Source organism: Mustela putorius, unplaced genomic scaffold (genome assembly GCF_011764305.1).
Source record: "Mustela putorius furo isolate JIRA1106 unplaced genomic scaffold, ASM1176430v1.1 tig00003845_pilon_pilon_pilon, whole genome shotgun sequence".
NCBI classification, from domain to species: domain Eukaryota; kingdom Metazoa; phylum Chordata; class Mammalia; order Carnivora; family Mustelidae; genus Mustela; species Mustela putorius.
In genome coordinates this window covers 79,458,994-79,486,027 of record NW_025421998.1, presented here as the reverse complement: position 1 = coordinate 79,486,027, position 27,034 = coordinate 79,458,994, and the positions used below count along the sequence as shown (strand labels likewise).

Below are 27,034 nucleotides of genomic sequence, written 5' to 3'. Positions count from 1 at the left end.
GAACAAAGGTGCACGCACGTGTGCGTATACACCCACATGTGCATGGGCACACACACAGTTCAAAAAAACGAATGCTGGGGCACCTGGGTGGCTCAGTGGGTTAAAGCATCTGCCTTTGGCTTAGGTCATGATCCCAGGGTCCTGGGATTGAGCCCTGCATTGGGCTCTCTGCTCAGTGGGGAGCCTGCTTCCCTACCCCTTTTCTGCCTGCTTTTCTGCCTACTTGTGATTTCTCTCTGTTGAAAAATGCTACTTTTATGTAGCATTCATAGAGCCATAACTCAACATTTTATAAAAGATATAAAAAGAGGCAAAATACACTATCGGCTGAATAAATGAATAATTAAGTAATCAGATACACGCTACTCTTAAAACTAGCAAATTAATAGATTCACCATGTGTTTCCTATGTCATATATCTTTGCAAGTTCACTTCCAGTTTTGGAGCTACATTAACTGAGGCTGAGTTTCGAGGTAAATACACTAGTGATAAGACCTGTTATTTTAGTTTTGCTTATCTCTAGTTTCACAGTACAACATTAGATATTTTTACTCTACTATTGATTTCTATGTCAAATTCCATTACAACAAAGCTATCAGAAGGTGCGTGCTAGTTTGTGAAAATGATACACAGAATAGGAAGAAGCTCTAGAGTCACAAATAGGTGGATTTCTAGAGGAATAGAAACAGAATAGAAAAGAACAGAGCAAGCATGGCCCACAAAAAGGAAACTTATTAATAGATGTGCTCTTATCACAAGCTCAAATGATAATATGATTTTTTAAAAGCCCTATCCTTTGTTTATAATTCTAAGAATCTATCTTATAGAAATAATCAGAGATGTGGACAAAAAATTATATATGAAAATGTTCATCTCAGCCATATTTAACTGCCAAGACACTAGAAACAATCAAATGTCCAACAAAAGGAAATTTGTGTAAGATATTATAGTATATCTAAGCAATGGAAAACTCTACAGTTACTAAAATCCATATCCTTGAAGAATATTTATTGCCATAGATAATGAGATACATTATATGAGATACATTCTCATATATGAGAATGACGTTCACTTAATCAGATGTATTGGCCACTTGGAAGGAACTAAAATTGATTTTATGGAACCAAAGTTTACAAAGCTTTCCAGAAAACTGTCCTGGCATCTGGGTCCCAGGCTGTACCTTATAGGTGGTGAAATAGGTCACTTCCTGACAGGTCAGGGACCTTGGTGACTTTGGTAAGAGAGAAATTTGCACAAATTTATAGTAGAGCAGGTGAAATCTGGTGGAGATAATTTCTTGGCTTGGGGAAGAACAGAAATCTGAAAGACTGGTCCATTTACCTGAGTCATCCAAGCAAAGGCTTTGATACCAAAGTTATTCTATTTCTCTGTATGAGACCAAAAGTTCATTTTCCTCTAATTAGTGAGTGGCAGCTTCCGAGGAAGGTGAGGCCAGTTACAGACCAAAAAATAGCTACATTTAGTTTAGGCAGATGAGTTCTAGGGTAAGTAAAAAAATGTTTTGACTACATTAATTAACTACAATCACAATAAAAATGAAATGCCTCTAGACTTTAATAAAAGCATTGTTTATGCACCGTCTATGTATGTGAACACACTGCTACACTATCTGTCTATACTATATGGTATGTGTACAATGTCTATACCATATATATCGTGTGTCTACATACTGCTATAGGTACGTGTTCATTTGACATGGCAGCACTTCCTGCCTGGGGCTCAAGTCAAGTCTTTATGCATTCGAATCTCAAACAATAATGAGCCATTGCATTTCTTCATATTTTATTTTGAAATCACATACAGACCACTGATTTCTTTTGGGGAGATAGTTGGGTAGAGCAGTTGGAACTTTGTTCAAACACTGCCCTCTGGATTAGCCGCCTCATTACCTGTGTTTGATGTGAATAATCAGCAAACATTACCTAGCATTTTTCTGTAGTTGACCTCCTCTGGAATGAGGAACTAGAATTCTAGAGGTTGTTTGGCAGTTTTAGCTCTATTCCTCGCCCTTGAGCAGGCGCTCTGTCTGACATGCTCCTTATTTGCGTCTCCTTCCTTGTCTCTAGAATCACCAGACTTCAGAGTTGACCATTAGATAGCCTCACCTGTAAATTCCATTAACGACATGCCCCACGAGTAATTGTCCAGCCTCAGCCCTCACCATCAAAGTGACAGAAAGGTTATATCCCCACAGAGCCCTTCGTCTTTGGCCAGCTTTAGCAATTAGGAAAGACAGTGAAGTTGAATCCTGTCTCCTCAAATCATTATTCTATGATCCTACTGGTATTCCTCAGGGTCACACCGATAAAATATTGTTCCTCTCTACGTGAGGGCCCTTGAATCATTCTCCAGGAAGGCTGATAGGTCTCCAGTGAGCCTTTTCCTCCTGAGGCAAGACAATTTTTCTTCCTGTGCCGCGGGTTCACCTCCCTCTGCCATCTTGATTGCTTTCCTGTAAACACACTTGTTTACCCATTTTTTTCTAAAACTGGCTCTGGACCTTGGGCTCTGATGGGAGCACAATGGCTGTTGTCAAACCAACACGTCAAGCAGGTGTGACCACCTCCTTTTCCCTAGATACTATAGATCTGTTAATTTAGCCTAAGCTCAGATGAATTTGGGGGCTATCATGTTACACACTTGATTTGGACCCCTACTGGCCCAAATTGTACATCTCATATTTTTTCTAACATTATTGTTACGCATTTCTGCACAGGACTTTTTATTTAAACCTATTACATTTTGTCTTTTCTTCTTCTTTCTCTCTTTCTTTTTCTTTTTTTTTTAAGATTTGACCTTTATTCCAGTCTGCTAAGATATAATGTGTTTTTTCTCCCTCCAAGTATTGTTCTATTTGCAGATCTATTGGCATGTCTTCTATAGGTCCATCTGCTCCATTAATAATGATAAATGTTGAACAGAAATTGGCACAGGCCAGAGAGGCCTTCAGGTTGACACTGATCTATTATTTGGCACCCTTCAAGAAAAGCTGTTTATCCCGTTACAAATCCTCCCAAACACACCACCATCTAGTACTAATGTCTCCTTTTTGATAATGAGACTATCATCAAGAAATGCTGTCAACTACTCTGTTGAAATACAGATACATAGTGTCTACTACATTTCCCTTCTCTGCTGAATCTAAAAGTTAAAGGAGGAGTATCGACCCAACAGTTCTTGATGATGATAGTTTTTCTTCCTAAGGATTTTCAAACCATCCTATTCATTCATTCAAAAACATGTGTTCAGTGTCCGCTATGTTCCCGGCAGTGCTAGACACAATAGGATCCATGCCCTCAGGGAGTTTGCTGCCTTTAAAAGTGCATTCTAGACTTTTCTCCGGAAGCAACATCGGTTGCTCTCCTCCATTCCAAGCTTTGGCAGGAAGTCAAGCACATAGCACATCCTCAATAAATATTTGTTTTATTGAATTTAATAGCTCATACAAGTAACATCCATTGAGTACTTACTGGTGACATACATTATCCCAAGTACCTTAGTCAATTTAATTTAATAGAGAGTTTCCCCTATTTTACAGATAAGGAAACAGAGGCACAGAGTTGTGAGGTAATTTGCCCAAGCTTGCACATCTAGTGAGTGGTGGAGATGTGGATCGAAACCCAGTTTTTTGGCATTAGAGGGCACACAGGCTTAACCACTCTACTGTAACTGACGATCCAGCTGCTATAACGAAATTAATGAAAAGAGGTCTCATTTCACAACCCAAATATTCATGTTTTCTAAAAGAGCTTACCCAAACAACCAGCAAGCATACCAAATAATCTAGTAGAAATATACATATTTTAGGTAAATGTTCAGCTGAAAACAAGATATTCCCACAGAAACAACTGAAGTATAAAATTATGATACTTATGATGATAATAAGTCTTCTCAGTGCAAAGCAGAGTTAGGACTTCCTCATCCACATCCCTGCTATTTCACAGAAATCATTTCATTTTAGATGTAGAAGGTTCTTTAGACGTCATGTGTTCATTTATGTACCTACCAGATGAGCGATGGGCTCGGGTAAATTCTAAGGGCTGTCCAACCTCAAGATGCTATGATTTATTTTGCAGAAGCCAATTTCCAATTTACTGAGTTCCTTTTTCTCATCCGAATCAAAAGAACTGAAAGGAATTTTTCAATCTGAACTCAAAGCACCCATCTTTTGCTAGTGTAAATGATGAAAAAGCCTTGATAGAACTTCATTTTAATTAGTCACAAAAATCATTTAATTTTTTTCTCAGAAACAAGGGCCCGCTAAAACCCTGCTGAGATTCCGTAGTGTGTATACTCACAGTTCCTGTAAGTATATTCATACATAATATGTTTTTCTTATGATACCATTATGCTTCATAACTATGCCATGGAATTAATATTCTCTGAAAAAACAAAAATAACCCTGCCTTTATTCTCTGATTAGAAAGACTCTAGAAAGGCAAACCCCCAGGGTGATCAACTGGAAAGAAAGTAATGAGAAGCTACCACAATATGTATTTCCATCCATTTAAAATATTCCCAATATTAAACTACTTAATAAGCGAGTTGGTGAGGTACAGATCAAATATTTCATAATCTCACCTTTTGGAATGATCGTCTTGTCATTCTTATCCAGGGCCTTGCCTTCCTAAACCAGAGGAAGTGCCTTGGAGCCAATGTGTTCCTCTGTGTATCTAAAATTAAGTACCCAGTTGGTGGTTAAATTAAGATCTGACCTTGTACAACTGAAACATAAGCAGTTCCTGGCACGCAATAAAGTATTACCCATGACTTCTCCAGACTCTCATCAAAAGAAACATAAGCCCACAGAGGTATAATAAGATTAGCTGTGTCCTGATTGGTTCAGAGAGTGCTCATGAAAACAAATGATCTGCCAACCCAGCTGCTGTGAGGGTTCCTACTGAGGGAACCAAGCAAAACCACTCTGGCAGAATTTTTACCTATCTTAAAAATTAGTTGTTCAAGAGACAAAACGGTAAGTCTTTGAGTCTGTATGTCTCCATATCCAAATCCACTTGTAGTCAATTCTCACACACACTATTTCTTGTTCATCTTTTAGACTCACATCAAATCTTATTACATATGATCTTTTTGGTGTATGAATTTACTGATTTTCATTTAATCTGCATTGAATACCTGCCAGTCTTCTACACCAAAGGGGATACAACATTCAGCGACATCTACTCTAATCATGGATTTTTAGGTCAAATTATAAAACATATATAGTCTTAAAAAAAAGTGAGCAGCAGATGTAAAGCAAGCAGAAAAATCGGGATTTTTTTTTTTTTTAATTGGGAAGGATTGTTTGTTTTCTATTTAAAACAAACAAACAATAAAGTTGAGTGTCTTACTGATTTTCTAATGAAAATAATCTGCTCTTAGTTTGTTTTGACATGGCTCTCCTTGGATTAGCTCAGGTCACTGTCAGCATTCACAAAGCCATCTGGCTTCTGTCCCCAGCACTCCACTAAAGCAACTCTTCTGAAGGGTGTCAATGCCCTCCGAGTGTCTAAAGACACTGCATGTATTACTTTTCAGACCCTCTGTTAGATTTCTGCCATTGGTTCCTTCCTTTCTACTGAACTATCTACTCCCTGGTTTTGGGGAGCACTATAAATAAGCTTTTGTTTTTCTTCTATCTCTCTGACCCATATTTTGGACTTGGTGTCAATGAATAAACACATCAACTGTAGTGAATTTACCAGTTTTACTTCCAAACTTGCAATGCCATAAACATGAAATCAGAGGTCCCGGCTCTTCTTTGTGATAGAAGAGGCTGTACTTCCATCATTCTCAGAGCAGACCCTGAGAAATATTATGTATTTATACCACTATTAATTGTATCTTGAAATGGTCAAGTTCTTTTTGGTTTTTTTTTTAATATTTTATTTATTTATTTGACAGACAGAGATCACAAGTAGGCAGAGAGGCAGGCAGAGAGAGAGGAGGAAGCAGGCTCCCCGCTGAGCAGAGAGCCTGATGTGGGGCTCGATCCCAGAACCCTGGGATCATGACCTGAGCCGAAAGCAGAGGCTTTAACCCACTGAGCCACCCAGGCGCCCCGAAATGGTCAAGTTTGAGGGTTAGAATATGGTACATGTTTTATAACTCTTAATATAATTAGGAATTTTTCAATAAAAATTCTTATAAGAAACAAATGGCATTGTGAAACCCTTTAATTTTTATATAATACTTTGAGATAACAATATTAAAAATTCATATGAAGGCTTAGAGCTCAATGCAATTTATGGGTAAAATCTATACCCACCATTTAAAAATGTGGTTTGGCATTTATTTTAGGGACATTTCTGCTCTTATACCAATCAATTTATGACTCTTTTATCCATTTATATAATAGTTATTATAAATCTCCTTAGATCACACAACATTTAAAATAATGCTTAACATAACAGAAAGGACAAAAAAGACAGACTGAGTGCCAAATAAATGAAAGTATGTTCCTGATGTCGTAGGCCTATGAACAAGTCTTCTCTTACCACTTATTGTCTCTGTCACCTTAGATTTGCTATTAAATTTTTGAGAGTCACTTTATTCACCTGAAATGAGGACTAATAATAATAATAACCATAATAAGGAAAGTAATAATACAATGACCGCAACACCCACCATTTTTTAGGAGGTGTATTCCTCAAACAGTTAATCTTCTCTACACACGCAATAAAGCATGTCTTGAGTAATTCAAATATTTGAAAGAATGATCTGTTCATATGCTTATAATCATTCCCATATTTGCCTGTTTTGAAAGTTGGCTTTTCCTGTCGATCCTCTCAAAATGGAAACAAAGTGAATCAGATTTTTGAACAGTGGACTTCGGGTTCGCCTGGAAAGGGTGTTTCCAGCAAAGGGTGTGAGCAAGCCGTGAAGAGCTGTTGAACACAACGGCTGTTCTGAGGAAGGCACGTATAATGATACTGACACCCAAATACATGTCCTTGTGTCTTTATATGGCAAGAAATCCATGTCCTGTTCCACACTGATAATTATAGCAACTAAAATGAGGAGTCTTGGGGCGCCTGGGTGGCTCAGTGGGTTAAAGCCTCTGCCTTCGGCTCAGATCATGATCCCAGGGTCCTGGGATCGAGCCCCGCATCGGGCTCTCTGCTCAGCGGGGAGCCTGCTTCCTCCTCTCTCTCTGCCTGCCTCTCTGCCTACTTGTGATCTCTGTCTGTCAAATAAATAAATAAATCTTAAATAAAAATTAAAAAAAATAATAAAATAAAATAAAATGAGGAGTCTTAGGTGGGAAGGGTTGAAGCACAGTGGTAGAAGGACTGTCCCTGGGGACGCCTGGGTGGCTCAGTGGGTTAAGCAGCTGCCTTCCGCTCAGGTCATGATCCCAGCGTCCTGGGATCGAGTCCCACATCGGGCTCTCTGCTCAGCAGGGAGCCTGCTTCTCCCTCTGCCTCTGCCTGCCATTCTGTCTGCCTGTGCTCGCTCTCTCCCCCTCTCTGTCCCTGATAAATAAATAAAATCTTAAAAAAAAAAAAAAAAAAAAAAAAAAAAGAAGGACTGTCCCTGGAAGCACCCATTCTTATTTGGGGAACAAAAGATTTGGGTAGCCTTGTGCATTAACTTCCAGAAAGCACAGGGCTTCCTGGCCTTCACGTTCAGGCACCTGCTGCTGCTACACTCCTTACTTGCTCACAGGGACTCTGTGTTGCTGGAAACATGCCACTCACAGGCCTTTGAAGGTGAGTTAAAAATACAGATCTTGCTAAGATTAGCCCAACAATCAAATCCACCCCTGACAAAGCCATTTATCAGATTCTATTCTGATCCGACCTCTGCTTTCCAAAAGCCTATCTGCAGTTTTATCTTTGCCTTCTGGACAAAGTGGCCTGGTTCAAACTCCTTGGGGAATCTTGCTTTGTTTTGTCCTGATATTTTGCAGTTTAGTGAGCAACCTCTATGCACATGTCACTTGGTTTCATTTTTACTTCGAAATACAGTATTTCCAGTTTTCTCCTCCTCCTTCCTCCCTTTCTTGCACTTGCTCATTATTTTGGTCATGAGGGGTTGTGATTTAAATACGCACATTTTATTTCAATTGTGTATAAAACCGCAGAAAAATGTGAGTAAGAAAAGACATCCTTTATCTCTGGTGTTCATCTGAGGACTTTGATAATTGGTTGTTTGCCTTTGCTGTGCTTTCTATTGTTTTGTTTTCTTTCTCAGACTTAAAATCAAGCTGACACTAGGAGTCAAATCGATCAGCACTGCACTCCCCCAGGGTGCTGACATCACAGGCCTCTGAGGAAGCCACACGGCTCCTGCCATCTTGTTTCCATACAGCAGCACAAAGGCAAGTGACAAGAAAGCAATTTCTAGGAAAGCGCCACTGCAGATAGCATGCTAAGCGAATGAGGAACACAAAAGAGGGAAGAGTTCTGTCCTGGCAGTTAGTTACATGCACTTTGTCCCCGGTGTCTGCGGAAGTGCTCGCCATGTTGGAAGCATGCATGAAATATGGGTAAATGCTTTCTAAACATGGTGACTTGTTCATCTGGGTTAGCAGTTATTTCTTTTCCTTTCCTTTCTTAAAAGATTTATTTATTTGAGAGAGAGAAAGCACAAGGAAACAGGGAGGAAAGACAGAGGCAGAGGGAGAGAGAGTCTCAAGCAGACTCCATGCCGAGTGTGGAGCCTGACAGAGGGCTTGATCTCATGATCCTGACCTGAGCCAAAACCAAGAGTTGGAACCTCAACCAGCTGTGCCACCCAAGTGCCCCAGCAGTTATTTCTTATTTATTTTAACTAAAGGTTAATTCAGTTAAAACTGAGTCATAATAAATGTCAAGAAAGCAGGCTGATGGAATTAATTTTCACTACTATGAAAGACATTTCAGGAACATCAAAGAGAAAGAGCCCTGGATTAAAAGAAGGCAAGGAATTTGAAGTTTAGTTTCAGATGTGTCCATGTTTTTGTGAATTAAGGCAAACCACTTAAATGTCTATGCCCTGGTTTCCACCTATATAATAATTCTGCTCTTGTTATTTCACATCATTGATATGAGAGTAAAATGAGCCATAATTAGGAAGTTCTGTGAAAAAGTCATAATCACTCTACAGATAGAGTACTTACTATCACATTGTTCCATTGACCCTTGAAGTTTGAACTTCATAGGCCCCTTATATATGGATGTTTTTACTACAGTACCATAAATGCATTTTGTCTTATAATTTTCTTCATAATATTGTCTTTCCTCTAGTTTACTTTTTTGTAAGAATATAATGGAAAAGTCATCTACAAAATGTGTGTTAACTGTTTTATGCTGTTGGTAAGGCTTCTGGTCAGTGGTAGGCTATCAGTGGTTAAGTTTTGAGGGAGACAAAAGTCATTTGTGGATTTTTGACTGAACAGGGACTAGCGTCCCTAATTCCCGTGTTGTTCAAGGGTCAGTTGTATTATATTTCAGAGACCTAAAATGGATATTAAAGAAAATATCCCAGGCTGCCTGTTCTGTACATGAACACACACATTGTACTAGATGCAGAATGGTGCAGTGGTGCGAGGCCACTTCAGGACACACATGTGGAGAGAGGTGGGACATGCAGTTCTGGTCCTTAACAAGCTTACCACAGTGGGGTGACTCAGTCAGTTAAGCATCTGACTCTCGATTTCAACTCAGGTCATGGTCTCAGGGCCCCATGTCAGGCTCTACATGGAGCGTGGAATCTGCTTGAGATTCTCTCCCTCTCTCTCTGCCTCTCCCCTACACACTCTCACTCACTCACTCTCAAATAAATAAATAAGAAAAGAAGTTTACCATTGTGTAGAGAAAAAATAAGTAGAAAAGAAGCCAGAATCAGGTGAGAGAGATAAGGCATAAGTAAACTTCGAGGAGAAGGTCAGAGAACAAAGACAAACGTTTGAGTTTTAAAAAAAGAAAAAATGGCTCTGTATCAATAGACCATCAAAGTACTTTGAGAGTATTTATTTTTCTTCTTCTCTTTTTGTAATATTGATCTCTTATCTATCCCAGATTGATAGTGTGATAAGGCAAGGAGACTCACTATTCTCAGTATCGTACTTAAACTAAACAAAATCATAATCAAGACTATATAATAAAACTTTATATTGGTAACCAAAGTAAAATTTGAATTACTGAAAATTCTGTATTGTATATTGTTTTTTTCTGAAAAGACTGATGTTTTTTATGTGTACCTGTTGTGTTTCAGTGTTTTTGGAGCTACTAATGCATGAAATTCATCAACTAATATTTGGTTATGAACAAGAACATTTTAATATTAATTGTTATATAAGAGTTATATGAAGTTGGTAAAGAAAACTTACCATGTTAAAGCTCAACAATCTCACTGTAAATCTATCCTTTCTCTAAGTAATAGATAGACCCACCTTTTGTTGCTCTTGCATTCAGATCTTTATTTTTTTATATTTCAACTTTGACCCGCTGTTTTGTGTATGTTCAAGTTATTTCAATATGAAAGGTAAGCTTACGAGGCGCCTGGGTGGCTCAGTGGGTTAAAACCTCTGCTTTCGGCTCAGGTCATGATCTCAGGGTCCTGGGATCGAGCCCTACATCAGGTTCTCTGCTCAGCAGGGAGCATGCTTCCCCCTCTCTCCCTCTGACCGCCTCTCTGACTACTTGTGATCTCTGTCCAATAAATAAATAAAATCTGTTAAAAAAAAAAAAAAAAAAAAAAGAAAAGAAAGGTAAGCTTGGTGATTCTTTGAGGAAACTAGAAAAATGTGATTATTTTTGCTGGGCTTACATTTATCTCTAATAAAACAGTGTAAGTAATTGGATGGAATACTCTGGATTTTCCAAAATAGTATTTCTGCTAATTATTTGGCTTAATTGTGACTTGATTTGAGAATCTAATACGCAATTACAATACAAATAAGGCAATTTGCATTTTTTCACAGATCCTATAATATCAAAAATATAAAAATTAAGGTGAGTTTTGAGGGTTTTTAAAAATATTTATTTATTTGAGGGAGGGAGAGCAGAGTGAGTGAGAGAAAACACGAGTGTGGGAGGAGGGGTAGAAGGAGAGGGAGAAGCAACCTCCCCGCTGAGCAGGGAGCCCAACGTGGGGCTCCATCCCAGGACCCTGAGATTATGACGCTTAACTGACTGAGCCATCCAGGTGCCCCAAGTTAAAGGTTTATTAAGGTGTTTTTATGCAGCTTGGAATGTTGAGATAATTTCCCAGTCCTGAAGACTGGAACCATTCAGTCTCAGTGTAAGCCCTCCTTTCAAGGGGACTTTGGATGGGATAAAACAGTGAACCGATTCATGGGCTACGGGACATCTTACAAAGTCCAGAATGGTAGGACCCAGAGAAGTAGATGAGTGCAGGATTCTCACCCGTGTTATATTTGGCAAATATTTGTTGAGCGTGTATTATGCCAAGCACTGCCCTAGGCCACCAATGACCCACCAGATCCCTATTCTTGATGAACTTACTTTTATGTTAGTGAAGTAAATATTAAACAAGAGAATAAATTGTAGTAAACTTATGAAGAAAATAAGCATGAAAATCGTTGGTAACAAATATATCACATAGGAATCCTCACAAATAATGAATCAGTTTGAGGACTTAATTGTAGTGCTTCCTAAATTGGGATTTAGGGAATTAGGAGGTATTTCCTATTTTGAAAAAAGTTGGGTGTTTCTTTAACCACTTAAATTTTTCAGAAAATTTCACCTGAAAAAAATCAATCTCTAAGAGGGCGAACTGGTACCCAATTCCAGTTCAAGATTTTTTAGTTTTCATTGAGATAATTGTATCCTGTAACTGAAAAACTCAAGGAAATGCTAGCACATTCCTATACCTATCGGTTCCTTCACAAGGACCACGCTATTTAGATTATTACAGCTGTATAGAATGGTGTGATATTTCAGAGGGCAAGTCATCCCTCATCATTTTTTTTCCTCTTTTTTAAAAAAATTATTTTTTATTTATTTTCAGCGTAACAGTATTCATTATTTTTGCACCACACCCAGTGCTCCATGCAATCCGTACCCTCTATAATCCCCACCACCTGGTACCCCGACCTTCGACCCCCGGCCCCTTCAAAAACCTCAGATTGTTTTTCATCATTTTTCTTTTAAAAATATTTTTGATATTTCACACATTAGTATCTGTTAGGTGACTTTTTAAATCATTTAATCAAGATGGAATTGTGACCGGGCATACACTAACAATAGATTCCTCTGGGAATAGTTGACATGTCTAAAATACTTAATTTCTCCATGCAGGAAAACTGTATGTTTCAATTGATTCAAAAGTTTTCTTTTAAGCTTATATAAGATGCAATAGTTTTTTTTTTCCCCCTTAAGTCTTTATTGTTTAAGTATTTTGTAATTTTTATTTCTTTGTAAAGAGAATTGTTTTCCTCAGTATATTTGAATTGGTTATTTCTGGCACATAGAAAGCTAACCCTCCTTTTTTAATTTTAGTTTAGCTGTCTTTCAGAACTCTTATTTGTTCTAATAATTTTAAGCTAATTTTCTTGCATTCTCTTCTTTTTGTACACAGTGTCAATGTGCTGAGTGATTAGAAACCTTACCAAAAAATCATAGACCAGCTTGTAAGAGAAGAAAAAGAAAGATTCCACTATGAAATGTTTAGAAGTAATTAGTATATAAACACTAACTTTAAGTATGATGCCTATGGAGCAAGGGTTCTCAGGTTTGGCTCCCACTGGGACCACCTGAAGAGCTTTAGAAAACTAAAAACTGATGGCTGGGCCCTTCCCCCAGAAACTCTGCGGTAATTCCTGAGCATCAGGATAGAAAAACTCTGCAGGTGATTCTAACATATTGCCAGACTTAGGAATCATATTTATAGGTGACTTAAAATATTCATCATCATATAAAAATCCATTTCTTTCCTTCCCGGTTAACTTCGTGCTTTGACATATCTAACTCTTGATTTTAAAGAAAAATTTTTTGTTGTTGTTTTAAATATGTACTCATTCTTACTTAGTCTCAAAACCATACATTCCCTTATTCCATAAGTCTTTTCGGAACAGCACCGTATTCAAGACGTACCGTTCAGGATACAGGGATGAATAAAACACATTACCCTCTGACATGCAGGGACTTTTATGTTGGAGTACTGGTTTGAATCAGACGTTGGGTTTGTGAGAGAGGAGACCAGGATGGAGCCTAAGCAGCTGGAAAGATAGAGCTACCATCAACTAAGGTCAAGAAGGTTCCGGAAGGAGCAGGTTTAAAGAGAAGGACTAGGAGCTCAGTTTGGATCATGTAAAGTTTGAAACACCTATTCGAGTCCAAAAGGAAAAGTTTAATAAGCCAGTGAATGTGCATTCATATTTGGGGTTAGGGGAAGGCCGAGCTGCAGAAATAAATTAGTGATATTTAAAGCCATGAGGCTAGAGGAGCTCACCAATGAATACTCCTAGATGTAGGAATAAATCCATTCAAGGGATGAGGCCTGGGGTTAACCAAAGCTTCAAGGTAGAATGCAAGCCAGAAGAAAAATATTTGCAGCATGAGGGAGTGAGCAACTGTATCAAATTCTGCTGCTGGGTCAAGTAAGATGAGGACTAAGAACTGACTACTGGACTCAGCACTCTTCAGGTTTGTTTTCTATTCCAAAAATCATCTCAGTGACCGGCCAGGCTTCCTTTCTTGATTTCCTATCTTTCTCCTCCTCTGCCCTCCCTCTCAGGATGGGCAGGAGAGACTGGGTTTATGTAGCTCCCTCAATCAGGCAGTGTTGCTTGCTTCCTTATACCTTTTCTTTCTGAAAAATATCTCTCGGCTCATTTTGTTAGCCTTATGTGATGAGTAAGGGACCTGGAGTTGGAAAACTCAGTGCTTTTCAAGTTTATACTAGCAACTGCTTCAGAATGAAACAATGTCATAGGATAGACAGGTAAGTAGAATTTACAGTTCTACAAATTCCTTAGAAAAATTACCCAACGCAGGATGCACGAGCGGGTGAGGTGGAGGGCAGGACCGGTGCCACAGGCTCCGCAGGCAAGGGCTTTCGGAGCTGTTCAGAGTTCTGGGGCGCTTCATGGCCCTCAATTCCAGCGTCTTCTCAGAGCTCATTCCTGGTGATAGCTCCTCCCATGACCCGACATCAGAACCGGCTGGGACATTTGGAAATGGGTCCATCTCTTACCTCTCTGGATCTTCCCTTTCCCAGCAGGAATATTAAAATGAGGACTGGAATTAGACGTGCTGTTTCCCTTTCAATTTTAAGAATCTATAATGCTTTCTACATTTTATGTTCTATAGCTTGAACAGTCCTTACTTTTAAAGCTTCAGATTCTGCTAAAATACTCCTGTGCACAATGCTGGCTATTTCTTCACCTTCGATCTGACTTAGATTTTAAAATGGCTATTTTGGGGGAGCGCCTGGATGGCTCAGTCAGTTAAGTATTCGACTCCTGGTTTTGGCTCAGGTCATGGTCTCAGGGTCATGGGGTCAGGCTCTGCGCTCAGCTCTGAGTCTGCTTAAGACGCTCCTTCTCCCTTGGCCCCTCTCCCCTTTCTCTCTCTCAAATAAATAAATAAATAAATAAATAAATAAATAAATAAAGGTTTCTCCTCATTAGTATAGTGGTGAGTATCCCTGCCTGTCAAATAAATAAATTAATTAATCTTAAAAAAAAAAAAAACAACAAGCTAACAGGTTAGCCCTTAAATAAGATTTACATCCTATATTACTATTTCTGAGCAACCTAAATGCAGTGTGTTTCTCCCTGAATAGGTATTACATTCATTTATTCACTGGGCACGGATTTATTAGCTATGTGCCAGGGACAATGGTAATCTCCAAGGCAGTTTTTCCTCAGTTGAAGAAGATGGAGAGATGGCCAAAAGAAGGTGATATTTAGTTTTCAGAGGGGACAAAGAATGTATCACAGAGTTGAGAAGGATGAGAAGGATTTTTTAAGAAAAAAATATATATAACCTAAAAAAGGACAGGCATCCCCGGCAGAGAAAATGCACATCACTGTAGGAAAATGGCGTATGTGGGAGGAAGGTCACAGAACACACTGAGGGGCTGTAGCAAATGAGCTGGAGTCTTTGGCAGGAGTCAGAACATGGGGAACATTATATTCTGAGAACTAGGTACGTTATATTTTATTTTATTTCTTCCTCTAGGGCAGTAGCATTGACAAAGGACTTATTCCTGGGTGTTAACTGGGCTGCTTGGCATTCTTATCCAGGATCTCAAAGGCCATGTGCATATTCTGAACATTGAACATGCACACCCCACTATAACCCCACCTCCCATCCTCACACATCCTGCTTTCCAAAAAGCCGTAACCTCAAACGTTGTGGAATGAGTTTGGCCAAGTGTTTCAGAGTCAGAGAACCCCACTGCAGGAGGCAAGAAGCAGCCATGGGAGCTTTCTAGATAGGACAATGTCATGGTCTGACTTGATTATTTCTCCTCCCTCTTCTAATTTTGCAGATATTTTATCACTGAAATTGAGATGGAGATTCTGTTCCATATTTAATAGGACGTGTTCTGTTCACAAATGGATGTACAGCTAGAGCAGACAACGTCTGGCCCAGCATGGCCCAGAACGCGTGACTGCAGAGTCAGAAGGCTCTTTTCAGTTTGTTAACCAATCCATTTGCTTTACCTAAAAAGTTCATTTATATTGTTTCTAAAGTTTGCAGAAATCTTTCAAAAAATGCCCTTGAAGTCTCCTATTTTTTCCTCAAAATCTGTCAGACTTAGAAGTGACAAAAAAAGGGAAAGACCATGGAAACATATCTGGTAAATTCCCAACTGCGCTTCAGCAATAATAAAAGAAAACTTTCACTTTACAAAATAATGTATTAAATAACTTATTAAGTAGCAAGTCATTCTCATAATGTGATATACATGAGTTCAAAGGGCTTCTCAGAAACCTATCTTTGGGTAGTGAAACTCACAATTTCCTTAGCATGAGATACGTTAAAAAAAGGGGAAGATAGAAATAATGAAAATACAGCCTCAGGACTTAAGCTAGGCAGGATCCTCCTCCCCTGGCTTGGAGACTGGGTGTCTGGAGAAGAGCTTTTTCTAACCACACAGTTGAATGATCTTGTCCTGCCTCCCCTCTTACTATAACAATGCCGAAGGCGGTCAAATGCTAAAGTGAGGCTGTTACGTGATCATTTAATTATTGATGAATTCTGGTTTTGACTTCAAAGAGTCTGGAAGTTAATGGACTTTTTCATGGCGGCTCACACCCCTCCTGTTGTTTTTCTACCATCTAGTGAAAGTCATTTCTGTGGATTGGTGCTTAAATATATTGTGGAGCCCGGATGCATTGAGAGAAAAGGAACACCTCCTCCGCAAAGAGCTGAAGGAAGCCAGTGGGAGACGGATACCACCTGGCTACGGACTGAGTTATTGGTAAATAAAGGACATTTTTTTTCTAAATGGAGCTGAGCTGTGCCTACATTGAAGGACAGCACCATCTAGTGGGCAAAGAGTCACACATCAATGGATGCCCATTGGTATGCTTTCTGATTCTGGATTCTGGATTTTGAACACTTTTCAAAGACTTAGGGGTGCATTGGGAATACAGCGGTCTCTTGTCATGACTGACTTACCCAGATAGTCTCCAACTAACCCTCGATGCTGCGCTTTGCATTCGTTTTCCACCTAATAATTATAATGATGGCCAATGTTTACTGAGGTCCAGTTATAATAGTATTAGGCTAAGTCCTTCTCAGGGTTTCTGTGTACAGTTGTGCAGGTTGTGCCTGGCACAGGGATGCCTTGGGTGAAGGCACCAAGGGAATGAAATCGTCTTCATCTCCACTCATTCGTATGAGCCCTCTGTTGAAGGGTTGTGTCTGCCTGGAGAGGGGAGTCGAAATTCTCTAAATTGCACAAAGGTTCCGTATAATGCAGCCTCCTATGTGCATTTAATTCTCACAACACTCCTGCAAAGCAGATATTATATTATCATGGTCCTTTTTCAAGGAGGAAGTAAGCCCTAGGAAGGGTTAAGTAAATTGTCCAAGTTCGCATAACTAGTGAGAGGGCAGAGCAAGATTGTAACCCAGACGGACTTGACCATATGCTGAGACCTCCCAGAAGTGTGAGTGTGTGTATGTGTGTGTGTGTGTGTGTGTGTGTGTGTGTGCGCGCGCACAGGTGCTTGCATGTCAGATCACTGTCTCTATCCCCATGCTGGAGCGAGAGGTGTAGTACAGTGTCTTCTCACGACCAGGAACTCCTGCTCAAGTGGCCCAAATCAGAGGCAAGCTCAGAGCTGCCCCTGTGCCTGGCAAGTCTGACTGAAGCAATTCAACAAGTAGCTAAATCAAAAACATATCAAGCGTTGCACTGGAGAATCCAGGGTCGCCATGCCCCTCAAGACTTCTGCTCCTTTACTTAACTTGTATGCTCTCTGAACAGGCTGTGTACCTTCTTCCCCCCTGTCTTACATGTGAGATGCCACCCATCTCAAATGTCCTTTCTTGCTGCTCCCCAGCTCAGCATAATGAAGTCCTGCTCCTTGGAGACCCAGCTTCACTCTTCTTTCTCCACTTCTGTCAAGTTTTCCCAATCCTGCCAGAGTCCATCTTTTTTTCTTTATCTTCCGATCATATATATTTTTGTTTGCCTTAGGCTGTAATTATCTATGCACATTTCTTACATCGGGTTTTTATCTTTAACCTCTGGGGTGTCAGGATGTGACCCGCAGGATTTGGGCAAACCAGGCGTGCGGTAAATGGGAATTAAATTCAGGGCCTGGGGACCTCAACAAAAGCAAGAGAAACCTGCAGCTTCACCATATGTTTCGTGTTCTCTCTTAAACTAAATGTCTACATCGGCGTTTCATAGCACAGGGAACGACAAGCTCGGAGTCGGAAGGCAAATCCACAATGCATTCTATAACATAATAGATTTGTTTTTAATAAAGACCTAGTGAATAATTTAATTAGTGTGATTTGCCATAATTAACTCAGCTCCCAGGAGCAGAACAAGTTATAACTTTGCAAATCTCTTGGTAGCAGGCAGGTTGCAAACTAATTCAGAGTTAATTTTTAACTTTCGCTTTGGCAATGATTGTCTATTAGACCCTCCGGCTAAAGTTAAGCAAAAATTAAGCAGAAGAAAGAAATAGAAAAGCCATTCTGGATATTTCTGAGAGTACTTACCGAGAATTTATTTTGCACAGAAGTGAATTGAAAATAAAAAAAAAAGACTTCAGAGAACAAACGTAACTCTTACAATCTCAGCAGTGAGTCTAATGCAATGTGGAAATTTAAAAAGTATTCATTTAAAAAATAAATTTATGATTCTTCTTCTTTAATTCTAACAAGATATTTTTATCTAAGATGTGTTCCCGACTAAGCTTTACAATTATTAAGGAAAACATATCACAATAGAATCAATGCATTTAAATATTATTGGTAAAATAAACATGACCCCATTTTTATATATCGGATAACACTATTAATATTCTTTCTTCTTTCTTACCTTTGCATATAAAATATCTTGAATATAAATGGCATTATCATAGATTTGCATTAAGGAAGACAAAACTGGGTATATCAGATATGAAATAGGAGAAATAAGACTTCATAAAATTTACTGATGGCAATGGTTCAGTTGCCTGAGTATCTACAAGAGGGAGGTGGACTATAGGGTGGAAAATTCTAGTCATGTATGCATCATTGTGATTAACTAGATTGCTAGTTTACAGCAGTCTTTTTCATGAGTTTTAATATTAAAAGGTCATATACAAAAGATGGCCAAGATCCCTTATAATGAAGATATATACAAGGATAATGCTAGGAAAACGTAAGCCTCAGATTAACTGAGCTCACATGCATGTGTGCATGTATGAATGAATGAGTACTAAAAATACAGAGCTGACTGCTTAACGAACAGTTCTTTACAGAGAGAGAGAGATAGGTTCATGGTTTAGAGAATGGAAAATATTAAAATAATAGGTAAGTAGGGGCGCCTGGGTGGCTCAATGGGTTAAGCCTCTGCCTTCAGCTCAGGTCATGATCTCAGGGGCCTGGGATCGAGTCCCTCATTGGGCTCTCTGCTCAGCAGGGAGCCTGTCCCCCCCCCCCGCCTGTCTGTATGCCTACTTGTGATCTCTCTCTGCCAAATAAATAAAATCTTTAAAACAACAACAAAAACACCAGCACATGCACATTTTCTGAAGCACTCACATTCAGACTAAGTTCTGTCGTAAAAGCTACTACCTTTGACTATAGTAATCTGTGCGGCGTCCAAAACAGGAAAATGGTGGCACAAACTCTCTTGTATCTGGTTTGGTTCAGAGAACTAGAGGGAGGGAGCTACACCAAGAACCACAGAGATGAGTGATAGCTGCAGGAAGCAGTCTGTCTGTTCTTTCCTGATCAGCCTAGGAAAATCCAACTTATTTTAAAATGATTAATAAATATCAGAGTCTCACAGGATAGATGTAAATATAATGAAGAGAAGGATGAGAGTAGCAGAACTTTCCAGCAGATAAACCACACTCATATGGAAGGTGTTGCCACGGAGTAAATGAAAATTACGGTCATCTACTTTATCATTAAGTGAAATAACAATGACATAATTTCATCAATGAAAAGACTACAAGGTAGAAATGTGCGAACTAAGTGAACAAACGGAAATAGGGAAGCAGAAAGTTAAAAAAATAAAAAAGAGCTAGCCATATTCAGAAAGGGGGGAAAAATAAGCTTTTTTGATCAAATTTGAAAAACTTCTCTAGAGAGGGTGGACCCTGAAGAAGACACAGTGTGAAATACAGGGATAACAATGAGAAAAGAAAAAAAAAAATAGAATGACAAACTTAAAAGCATTAAAAAGGTCAGTAGAGTATATCTACATATCTTTATGTTTAAAATAGTCAAGGTTCAACAAATGAACCGGCAGAGACTCTAAAGAAAGAAGTTAAAAAAAAAAAAAAGAAGCAAACAAGAATAGAAAGACATAAATAAAAACTTCCTGAAATAAAAGATTTAAATCCATGTAGCTACAGGGTGCACTGTGTGTCAGGGGAAAATGACCTAAAATGTTAATACAGAGGCATTATCAACTAATGCTACTGGATTTTAAAGATAAAGAAAAAACGTATTTCTAGGGTTAAAAAGAAATTATAAAGGGAACAGCAATCTGACATAATATTTCTCCAAAGCAGCACCTGGAGATCACCATGAGCCAATCACCTTATATCTGGTCACGCTACCCCTCAAGGATGCACTTGTAAGATTCAAAAAATACTGTATATTGTTCCTATGAGACCTTCTTAAAGAAACTGCTAGAGTTGTTTTTTTTTTTTCCAAGAGTCAATAATGTGTTTTTATTGAACACCTTACATGGTTATGGGTGGGACCTATGGTTGAGGCAGAGCACCAATGACCGCCTCAGTGAAGTCCTGGCAGGTGGCATAGCCACCCATGTCAGAAGTTCGAACCTGTAGGGGAGAATTGCCATCATCCCTGTGGCCTAGGCCCCATCCCTAACCTCTCCCCCATCCCCCACCCCCACCGAATAACACCGTTCCCAAAGGAAGCCAGCCCCAGGACAACATGGGCTCCGCCCAGATGATTATAGTCTAAAGGTTTAAGAACTCTTCTCTGGTCCACTGTACTGAAGGGAGGTGTAGGTAGTATGGTCCTTGTGAGGTTAGAGGGAATAAAGGGGTCTAGCCCCCATGGGGGTGTAGGTGGCCGATGACAGACTTGATGAAGTCGGTTGTGGTGCTGTAGCCGCCCATGTCTCGAGTCCACACCTTGCCAACTTTGATCACCTTCTTCACCGCATCCACAATCATGTTGGAGTGATACTTGAGATTCAAAAGCCACAGCATGTTGGAAGCAGAGAGCAGCATGGCTGTGGGGTTGGCGATGTTCCTGCCCACTGCCTGGGCAAATGGGTGCCGGGCTCCCATCTCAAAGACTGCATACTCTGCACTGTAGCTCTCACCAGGGACCACACCAGCTCCCCCAACCAAACCAGCAGCCAGACTGTCGATAATGTTCCCATAGAGATTGGGCATCACTAGCACATCAAACTGGTAAGGATTCTGCACCAGCTGCATGCAGCAGTTGTCTATGATCATTGTCTCAAACTTGATTTTGGGGTACAACTAACACCAAAGAAATACAAACTATTATAAGAACATACTATGAGCAACTCTATGCCAACAAATTTGACAATCTGGAAGAAATGGATGCATTCCTAGAAACATATAAACAACCACAACTAAACCAGGAAGAAATAGAAAGCCTGAACAGACCCATAACCAGTAAGGAAATTGAAACAGTCATAAAAAATCTCCAAACAAACAAAAGCCCAGGGCCAGATGGCTTCCTGGGGGAATTCTACCAAACATTTAAAGAAGAACTAATTCCTATTCTCCTGAAACTGTTCCAAAAAATAGAAATGGAAGGAAAACTTCCAAACTCATTTTATGAGGCCAGCATCACCTTGATCCCAAAACCAGACAAGGATCCCATCAAAAAAGAGAGCTATAGACCAATATCCTTGATGAACACAGATGTGAAAATTCTCACCAAAATACTAGCCAATGGGATTCAACAGTACATTAAAAGGATTATTCACCACGACCAAGTGGGATTTATTCCAGGGCTGCAAGGTTGGTTCAACATCCGCAAATCAATCAATGTGATACAACACATCAATAAAAGAAAGAACAAGAACCATATGATACTCTCAATAGATGCTGAAAAAGCATTTGACAAAGTACAGCATCCCTTCCTGATCAAAACTCTTCAAAGTGTAGGGATAGAGGGCACATACCTCAATATCATCAAAGGCATCTATGAAAAACCCACTGCAAATATCATTCTCAATGGAGAAAAACCGAAAGCTTTTCCGTTAAGGTCAGGAACACGGCAGGGATGTCCATTATCACCACTGCTATTCAACATAGTACTAGAGGTCCTAGCCTCAGCAATCAGACAACAAAAGGAAATTAAAGGCATCCAAATCGGCAAAGAAGAAGTCAAATTATCACTCTTCGCAGATGATATGATACTATATGTGGAAAACCCAAAAGACTCCACTCCAAAACTGCTAGAACTTATACAGGAATTCAGTAAAGTGTCAGGATATAAAATCAATGCACAGAAATCAGTTGCATTTCTCTACACCAACAACAAGACAGAAGAAAGAGAAATTAAGGAGTCAATCCCATTTACAATCGCACCCCAAACCATAAGATACCTAGGAATAAACCTAACCAAAGAGACACAGAATCTATACTCAGAAAACTATAAAGTACTCATGAAAGAAATCGAGGAAGACACAAAGAAATGGAAAAATGTTCCATGCTCCTGGATTGGAAGAATAAATATTGTGAAAATGTCTATGCTACCTAAAGCAATCTACACATTTAATGCAATTCCTATCAAAGTACCATCCATCTTTTTCAAAGAAATGGAACAAGAAACTGCTAGAGGGTTAATTCAGCCAAACAATAAATGACTGGGGTTTCTATGACATCTGTATTAGCAGAGAATATTGAAAAAATATTTACTGTAGAACTAGTAATAAAAGCAAGGTAGGAATTAGAGTTACAGAACAGAATATGGATGTTACATGCCCTGACAACATAGAAATGATACAGCTAACATAAATTTGGGATAGAAAGGAAAAGTAGTTTAGTGCAGTGTTGACAACCTCGGTTGCTGTGGCTGGGGAAAAAAATGATAAAAAGTAAATTTGACATATTATATGATGGAAGTATAAAAATATTTAACATATGAAGGTGAACACGAAGAAAATTAATAGTTTTTTACTAAAATTGAGTGGTAGAGAAAACACAGGGAGGCAGGGTGTGGGTGAGATGGGAGAAGGAACATGACTATTTCGTCAACTTTTTCCTAGTAGCGAACTAACAGCAACTGTTAAAAAATTGGAAACCAAGAGAATTATGAAATATTATAAAGCCAATCTCTAAGTAAAAAATAGATGTTTTTCTTAGTATCTGACAAACTACATAAAAAATAAAAGCTGGTGGTGTAGGGAAAAAATACAAAAATCTGAGTAAATACATGTTATATCATTAAGCGTAAATGAGCCTATTTTATTGATTAAGGAAGAGGATCAATTTCACACGTTCATGGTGAACCCTTACCTTTCTCTCCATATTTTTCTCCGATTTGTGCCGTAAATAGAGCCCAAGGAAGCTGGAAGTTAACGGAGTCAGATGTGGATCCAGTGAAGTATCCAAGACTGAAATAGCAAAATAAAGAGGACTGTGAAGGAAAATGAGACCGGAATTACTTAAACATGATATGAACCGCCCATTACTGGGTAAGACATGACTCTATTCTTCAAGAAAAAATATTATTTGCTACAAGTTCTTTTGAACAAAGCGCAGTCAAGTCAGTTAAGGAATTAACTGCCTCACAGTATGAATGGACTGCGAGAGTAAATAGAGATTACTAAAAAAACAAATAAACATTAGATAGTACAGCTTCAGGCCACTTCGGCTTAAAGAGGAAAATATGCAAGCGAAGAGAGAGACTAGCTTATGCAGGATCTTCTGAAAATGTCTTCAGAGCTTTCTTCAGTGTTTCCCTTCCGTGATCCTTAAGTCTGAAATACTGAGGGTAAAACCAGAATATTGATGGTTAAAAAAAAAAAAAAGGGTGTTTTACGGTTCTCAAATCTAACCTCTTCCATCGCTTCTAATTTCTGATGACTCCCTCAGTGCTTTGACAATCTGTCTGCTGACTCAAGTCTGTTTGTCAGGTATGCCTACTTTGACTAGCTCTGTAGAGAGCACTGTGGAAAAGTATAAGAAGTAAAAATCACGATTAGCTTTTTTGCGCTCACAATTAGCAAAGAGGAAGCAGAAACTATTTCTAAATTTAGTTGTGGTCTGGTGATGTTTTAGTTTGTTTGCCCATTTTTCTGAGGTATGATTGACAACATTGTAGGTATCTAAAGGGTGTGATGTGATGATGGGATATATGTACATATTTTGAAATGATTATCACAATCAAAGTAATTCATACATCTATCACCCGTACCTCATGGAGTTACCTTTACTTATTTGTTTTTGGTGAGAAGACCCTATAAAAGGGCAAAAAAACCACGTAGAAAGATGTTTCGCATCAACAAGTCAGTAGGGAAATGGGAATTACAACCACATGACATGAGACATTACTCTATACCACACAGAATGACTAAAATTAAAGACAAAAATAGTGGGCACCTGGGTGGCTCAATGGGTTAAGCCTCTGCCTTTGGCTTAGGTCTTGATCTTAGGATCCTGGGATTGAGTCCTGCATCGGGCTGTCTGCTCAGTGAGGAGCCTGCTTCCCCCTCTCTCTCTGCCTGCCTCTCTGCCTACTTGTGATCTCTCCCTCTGTGTCAAATAAATTAATAAAATATTTTTTAAAAATAGTGATAAGATTAAATGCTGGCAAGGATGGAGAAAACTGGGTTATTTGTGCATTTCTAATAGGAATGTAAAATGATACAGCCACTCCGGAAAACAGTTTAGTAGTTTCTTAAAAATTTAGACATGAAATTATAATACATCCAGCAACTGCACTCCTGTGTAATTATACCAGAGAGATGAAGATGCACGTTCACTCCGAAATCTGACCACGAATATTCATAGTAGCCGTTGTCCTTTGACAGGTGAGTGGTTAAACAAACTGTGATACTACTCAGCAGTAAAAAAGCAAACTATTGATACATCTCACAATCTGGATGCATCTCCAGATAATCATTTTGAGTGAGAACAGAGAATCCCAAATGGTTTCTTCTGTGTGATTTCATTTATAGAACATTCTTGAGATGGAGCACAGACTGGTGGTTGCCCAGAGTAAAAGGGGGTGAATGAGAGGGAAGCAGAGTAGCTATAAAAAGGCAACGTGAAAGGGACACCTGGGTGGCTCATTTGGTCAAGCATCTGACTCTTGATCTCAGCTTAGGTCTTAATCTCAGGATCATGAGTTCAAGCCCCATGTGAAGGGGAAAAAAAAAAAAAGGCAACGTGAGAGATCCTTATGGTAAAGGAAGTGGTCTGTATCTTGACTATAAAATGTCGATATTCTGACTAAAATTAAAAGCAACTTAATCCTAAATAACAGTCAAAACTGCCGAGGCTTTCTGTGGGCAAGTGTGGTGCGTTGCTCCCAATCTCATCTGACCTCCAGCACATACTCCTCTGCTGTGCACTTGGAAGCTTTCAGATATTCTTGTTTTAATGGGGAACATTTAAGGTTATTTATGACCTAAAAATAGAAGTCAAAACAAATACTGTTATAACTTATATTGACCTGAATGCCCTGGAATGCAACCTCAATCAGCTAAGGGGTTCTGAGCCGCCTCTCAGGAAATGGTGACTTAATCCAACCACTGTGAGCCTCACAGCTGGACCAGTGAAGCTGAAGGAGCTTCCCAAGCCATAAAGCTGGAAAGTGCAGACATATATATTCCTGCTTAGAATCCTTTTCAGTTCACAGTGATCTGGGAAAAAAGACCTTAAGGGAGAGGTATCCATAAGAGAAAAAAAGGTTATATAAATGCTAGTGGGAATGGGAAATGGGCAGGGCGGAAAGGTAAAGATAAGCCCGCCTGACTCTTCCAAATGAAGACTAAGGAAGGAGAAATTGCTTGGTATCTCCCTTAGCAGTATCTCTCTCTCTCTCTCTCTCTCTCTCTTTTTTTTTTCTTAAATTATTTTTTTGAAAACTTCATTTATTTTACAGAGAGAAAGAGACGACACAAGCAGGGGGAGTGGCAGAGGGAGAAGCAGACTCCCGACTGAGCAGGGAACCTGATGCAGGGCTCGATCCCAGGACAGGGATCATGACCTGAGCAGAAGGCAGAGGCTTAACCCACTGAGCCACAGAGGCGCCCTGCAATGTGTCTCTTGCAGAACTAATATCTGCTTAGACCATAATCTGTCAAGGTGGGTGGGATCAAGCTTAGGACTAGAGGTGAGTAGATGTACTTTCTGGAGTAAGTGAGGACATAGGAAGTCAGTTTCTTACTCTATTCAGCTTTCCTTGCTCATGCCTAGACTATCCCAGAAATAAAGGCCAGTCAAGAAGACATCATGTGAATGCTGACTAGAGTAGTGGCCTGGCAACTTTCTTGGAAGGGACAGTCTGAGACTTGTGAGCACGGTGAGGTGGTCTGAAGAAAAGTGTTACCACCTAAGACTACGGCAGTACTTAGAAGTTTTCTTTCCTATTTTTTTAAAGATTTTATTTATTTATTGGACAGAGAGAGAGATCACAAGTAGGCAGAGAGGCAGGCAGAGAGAGGGAGAAGCAGGCTCTCCGCTCAGCAGAGAGCCCATGACATGGAGCTTGATCCCGGGACCCTGGGATCATGACCTGGGCCAAAGGCAGATGCTTAACCGACTGTGCCACCCAGATGCCTCAGCTTTCCGTATTGCTGACAAGGATTTAATCATATTACATTATAATGCAGTTTTTCTTTAACAAAGACTTAATAACGGCAATCATTATTTGCTTGTAATTTCTACTCATCTAAGTTACCCACAGTAAGCCATTTACATCCCACTCCTCTTCTCTTCTGCATCCTCTTTCTTGGAATTAAGCCGAGAAATCAATTATATTTAACATGCTTGCCTCTAGAGTTCTTCGAGGTTCTTCCCCATCATATCCTTTCCAACTATGGCAGCTATGCTGTACTTTTAGGATGTTATGTGAATTCCGTTAGCTTCCCTTTTCTGCCTTGTTTACTGGCCCTGAGTTACTGTGGGGGTACTGGTTCTGTTCTCATTCAGCTGGAATTTTAGTAACAGTATCCACCTTTCTTCAGCCTGTTTCTTTTCCCTGTACCCTCCTTCCCCCAGGTGCTGGCAGCGATACTGGGACTATCCGCCTTTCCTCTTCCCTTTCACTGCCCTTTAAGTTAACCTCATACACGCTCCAGCTATTAACAGTGCCTCCAATAATGTTCTAATGTCATATAAGGGCATATAATCAAATCCTCCTTATCCTGATATTTACTGTTTTCAGTAATGACTTTTTAAGTGGCA

General features: G+C 39.4%; 2 protein-coding genes across 5 annotated transcripts in view; both read right to left on the bottom strand.

The window, feature by feature from the left end:
• Positions 1-4,723, bottom strand: part of ASB15 (ankyrin repeat and SOCS box containing 15) — a 31,615-nt gene extending 26,892 nt beyond the window's left edge. For all 4 annotated transcript variants that reach the window (XM_004741869.3, XM_013050821.2, XM_013050829.2 and 1 more), the window contains exon 1: positions 4,603-4,723. The gene's annotated coding sequence lies outside the window, so the exon portion shown is untranslated. The remainder of the gene's footprint in view (positions 1-4,602) is intronic.
• A 15,579-nt stretch (positions 4,724-20,302) lies between these two features.
• LOC101687851 (isocitrate dehydrogenase [NAD] subunit beta, mitochondrial-like) lies at positions 20,303-23,149 on the bottom strand. Its single transcript, XM_004741874.2, has 3 exons — positions 23,138-23,149; positions 20,768-21,124; positions 20,303-20,449 (listed from the first exon to the last, which is right to left on the bottom strand). The coding sequence occupies exons 1-3, from the start codon at positions 23,147-23,149 to the stop codon at positions 20,369-20,371; spliced, it is 450 nt and encodes a 149-aa protein (XP_004741931.2). The 3' UTR covers positions 20,303-20,368.
• Positions 23,150-27,034: the final 3,885 nt, after the last annotated feature.

What these genes read in the sequence shown, in the direction of transcription:
- LOC101687851 (XM_004741874.2), bottom strand. An exon ending in AGGTGATCAAAGTTGGCAAG is followed by an intron (nt 20,450 to 20,767) that starts GTGTGGACTCGA and finishes TCTCCCCTACAG; the next exon opens with GTTCGAACTTCTGACATGGG.